The 4392-nt window shown below is 56.0% G+C and overlaps 1 protein-coding gene across 1 annotated transcript; it reads right to left on the bottom strand.

The window, feature by feature from the left end:
* Positions 1 to 50: 50 nt before the first annotated feature.
* LOC102978646 (carbonyl reductase [NADPH] 2-like) lies at positions 51 to 1980 on the bottom strand. The gene is given in 9 exon segments (XM_007125606.1): positions 51 to 154; positions 251 to 368; positions 594 to 658; positions 781 to 880; positions 969 to 987; positions 989 to 1009; positions 1106 to 1260; positions 1365 to 1460; positions 1924 to 1980. Coding segments are annotated over 9 exon segments (735 nt in total).
* Positions 1981 to 4392: the final 2412 nt, after the last annotated feature.

Genomic DNA, 4392 nt, shown 5'->3' with positions numbered 1-4392 from the left:
GCCGGGCGGGGCCGAGCACCATCCCTCTGGCCGCCCAAAGCACCGCGCTCTTAGGAGGCCAGGTACCCGGCATCCACAAAGATTCCCGAGCCGCTGCTGGAGGCGCTGCGGTCGCGGAGCAGGAAGAGGATGCTGTTGACCACGTCTTCCACCTCTGCGGCGGGTGGTGGGCGGGGTCAGCACGGCTCGGCCCAGCTGTCTGGGCCCGGCCGCCCCAGCCGCGCCCGCCACTCCACGAAGCCCAGCTGACCAGCAAACTGCCTCAGCGGGTGGCGCTCCTTCAGCTTCCGGGCGAACTCGGGGTCAGACGGGGCTTGCTGGCCCATGGCGGTCAGCACCACCGTGGGGTTTACCGAGTTCACCCGGATCTGGGACCGAGGGGCCAGAGGGGTGGTCTCAGCCGGCGCACGAACCCCGCCCTCACAGACCCCACTGAGCTTGCTTACTCACCCACTGGCTCCCCCTACCCCCCTTTTCATCCCCAGCCGCCGCCTTGCCCACCACCCGCCAGCCCCCACCTCACCCCCACCCTGCGCCTACCTCGTGCCTTCCCAGGCCGGGGCCCCTGGCACCCCCAGCTCCCCCATGCCTACCTTGTGCGGCCCCAGCTCCATGGCCATGGCTTTGGTCAGGATGGTCATTGCACCCTTGGTGGAGCCTGTGAGAAGAGGGCAGCACCGAGGACGCTTAAGGATTCAGCCCACTTTGCATGAGGCCCAGCCTGGGAGCCCAGCTGCACCTGCATGGAATGGGGGCTCAAGGTCGGGCATAGGGACTCACTGTAGGCAGCTAGGCTGGGAAGGGTGACATGGGCCGCCATGCTGGAGACATTCACGCTGGAGCCAGGCACTCCGTGGCTGATCATGCCCCGGGCCACAATCTGGAAGCCAAGAGAGGGGGCAGCCTGACCCCACTGCACCCCCGCTTGGGCCATGTCTGCACTGGGCCACATCCTCCCACTGGCTCACCTGAGACACCTGGAACACAGCGCAGTTTCACACTGAAGGACCTGGGGGGAGAGGGGACAGTGAGACAGACCATGGCCACGCCCGGTCCACTTCCTCAGCAGCCCTCTCCCCAGTCCACCTCCTCTCCTACTCCTCACCCGTCGAAGGCCTCCTTGGTGGTCTCCAGGAAGGGCTGCAGCAGCGCCACAGCGGCATTGTTCATCAGCACGTCCACAGGGCCCACGCCGCCCAGTGCCTGCTCCATGGCCTCGCAGTCACCCAGATCCACGCACACAGGCTCTACCCCGGGGCCCTGTGGGAAGGCATTGGCCAGTGACCAAAGGGGGCATCCTGGCAGGTTGGTGAGGCATCCCGGAGGGTCACAGGCCTGTCCCATGGCGGGGCTGCACACCTCACCTCCTTGGAGAGGCTGACCAGGTTGGCATTGGTACGGCTCACAGCCACCACTCTGGCTCCTGAGGCGTGCAGGGCCTTCATGGTGTCCCACCCGATCTCTGCAGGGGTGCACGGGGCAGCCAGATGGTGCAATATGTCTGGGCCAAGGCTGTGGGTGGGGACAGCAGATTTGCTGCTCAGGAAAGAGCGGTGAGACAGTGCTGGCCAGAGGGTGGTGGCCTGGGGGTCAGGGGTCCGGCCATCTAGGATCTGGCCAAGGGAGGCCCAGAAGGCAGCCCCTTCCTGCTGGGCCGAGGGAAGAGGCCTTGGCTGGGTCCCCCCATCTGCCCAGACTGATTCTGAGGGCCTCCCTCACAGGAGGGCTCTTGCATTGACCAGGGAGAGGCTAGCATCCTGTCCCAATGGGGCCTGCTGGGTGGTAGGGAGCAGTCCAGGCCCAGATCAGCCGGCTCAGGCACAAAGGGACTTGCAGGCCCCAGCATGGGCCTGTGAGGCTCTGCGTCTGGTCACCTTGCTCTCTAACCTCGGCCCCTCACACACCCCCACCTGCCTCGCTCACACCCATCTTTCCCTGCCCTGTCACCAGGGCCCGAAGGCCACTGAAATTCAGCAGCATGGCGCCAACTCCCAGCCTCTGTACAACAGGAGGCGAGGCCGTGGGGGGTTTATAGGCCTAGGCTGGGGCAGGCTGGGTGGCCAGGCAGGTTTGTGTGTGATGGGGGGGTGGGGGCTGGCTGGAGGAGGGAAGACTGGGGGCACTAGGTGGGGCCAGGCATCAGTGCAGCTTCTGCTTCCTTGTTCGCAGAAACCTGTCTCCTTAGAAGGGGCCACCGTCCTCACCCACAACCCAAAGGTGCCAGCCAGAAGCGCCATCCTGGGTTTTGGGAAAGAAAATAAAAATAAACCCTGGGGTGGGGAACATGCCCCTTCCTGGCTGGCTGGGGGCAGATGGCCTGGAACTGGTTCCTGCAAGCCCTGGGCCTGATGCCCCTGGGTGATGGCCAAGGCCACACAGAGGTCCTTCTGGGGAGTGTTCTCCTAAACACCCACAGCTTAAAAAATCTCCCTACCTCCATCAACCCTCACCCAAATCTAAACCCAGCAGCACTTGCTTCACTCAGCCAAGGCCATCACTACACTCCAGACACATTTTCAAATGCCAAAGATAATTTTTATTTTGAAATCAAAGTTTCACAGTTGCAAGGATAGTAAGAATTCTTTTCCCCTGAACCATTTGAGAGTAATTTGCAAAACTAACACTCCATCACCCCTAAATAGCTTAGTGTCTGTTTCCTTGGAATAAAGACATTGTCCTATGCAACCACAAAAACACACAATACATACAACACAACCACAACATAACACACACCATCATAACACAGCACAACTGTCAGAGAAGAGTAACACCATGCGTTCCTACCACGTGATCCTTAGCTCCCATTCAACTTTCATAAGTTGTCCCAATGATGTTCTTTAAAAAAAAAAAAGAAAAAGCTATATCAAGGTTTAATTGCTATACATAACTATGCATATTTAATGTATACAGTTTGATGAGTTTGGACATATGCAAACACCTGTGTGAAACCATCACCATAGTCAAGGTCATGAGCATATCCATCACCCCCAAGTTTCCTCATACCCATTGGTTTTGTGTTTGTGGTGAGGGCACCTCTCACACAGAGTCCCAGTGAACTACAGGTCTCTACAACCCACTTGTCTGGCATAGCTGAGACTTCCACTCCAGTTCTTTATGGCCAAAGGGTCCAGTCCAGGGTCACATGTTGCCTTTGGAGGTCCCGTCTCTCTGTCTCCCTCACTCTGGAACACTCCTTAGTCTTTCCTTGACCTTTATGACCTTGATACTTTTGACGAATATAGATCAGTTATTTTGTAGAAAGTCCCTCAATTTGGTTTTCCCAGTGTTTCCTTGCAATTAGATGCAGGCTGTGCATCTCTGTCTTGAGCACCATGGAAGTGACACTGCATCCTCACAGCATCCCATCAGCTGGCACCATTTTGATCGGTCCCATTGCTGGTGATGTTAACTCTGATCATGGGATGGAAGCGGACATCACTAGGACACCACTTCAATAGCTGCATCACCCTTCCAGGTGCAAAAAGAACACGGCTGCAAATCCTGGGTGAAATGTCCCCTGTGTTCCACACCAACTCAGAACTGTGCGGGGAAAGGAGTCTGGGTTCAGACTAGCCTAGGTTCAGCCTTGCACAATTTACGTTGACCAATACAAATCCACCCCAGTCCGTCTAACTTCACTTCCAAGTAAAGCCAATAGCAAAGTCGGCCTGACATAATTCAGCCAACAACACACAACCAAATACATGCTACCCTCTCCCCAGAAGGTGACGTAAAGTCCCTTTATCCATCTCTGGGTGATGTTCAGTCCTCTTCCAACTGAGTCACACCCCCCTTATGTATCCTGTAACTTATATGCTGACGTAGAAAGATAACCACTATTAACACATTATGATAGATGGTGAGTGAGAGGGAGAAGAGAAGAGAAAAAAAATCGGTTAATATGTACACAAACATATTTGTGTAAAAATGAGGATGAAATTATTATAGTTCTCTTTTCTGCAACTGGTCACATGGTCACATGGCCATAACTACTGCTTATCTTCTTACACTGCACATATTATTTTGTCCTCCACTGCCAGGTGGAGTCAGATCTCTGAGGGTACACATTTTGATTACTGCTTTGAATCTGCTACCATTGTGGCAAGTGTGACCAAGTTGTCTTTGGGGATTAAGTGTGTGGAATCGGGACTTCCCTGGTGGTGCAGTGGTTAAGAATCCGCCTGCCAATGCAGGGGACATGGGTTCAATCCCTGGTCTGGGAAGATCCCACATGCCGTGGAGCAACTAAGCCTGTGCGCCACAACTACTGAGCCTGCGCTCTAGAGCCCGTGAGCCACAACTGCTGAGCCCGTGAGCCACAACTACTGAAGCCCGCACGCCTAGAGCCCGTGCTCTGTAACAAGAGAAGCCACCACAGTGAGAAGCCCGTGT

This window comes from Physeter macrocephalus, chromosome 14 (genome assembly GCF_002837175.3).
Source record: "Physeter macrocephalus isolate SW-GA chromosome 14, ASM283717v5, whole genome shotgun sequence".
NCBI lineage: Eukaryota > Metazoa > Chordata > Mammalia > Artiodactyla > Physeteridae > Physeter > Physeter macrocephalus.
Note: the sequence above shows the minus strand (reverse complement) of the source record. Positions and strands in the feature narration are given on the sequence as shown.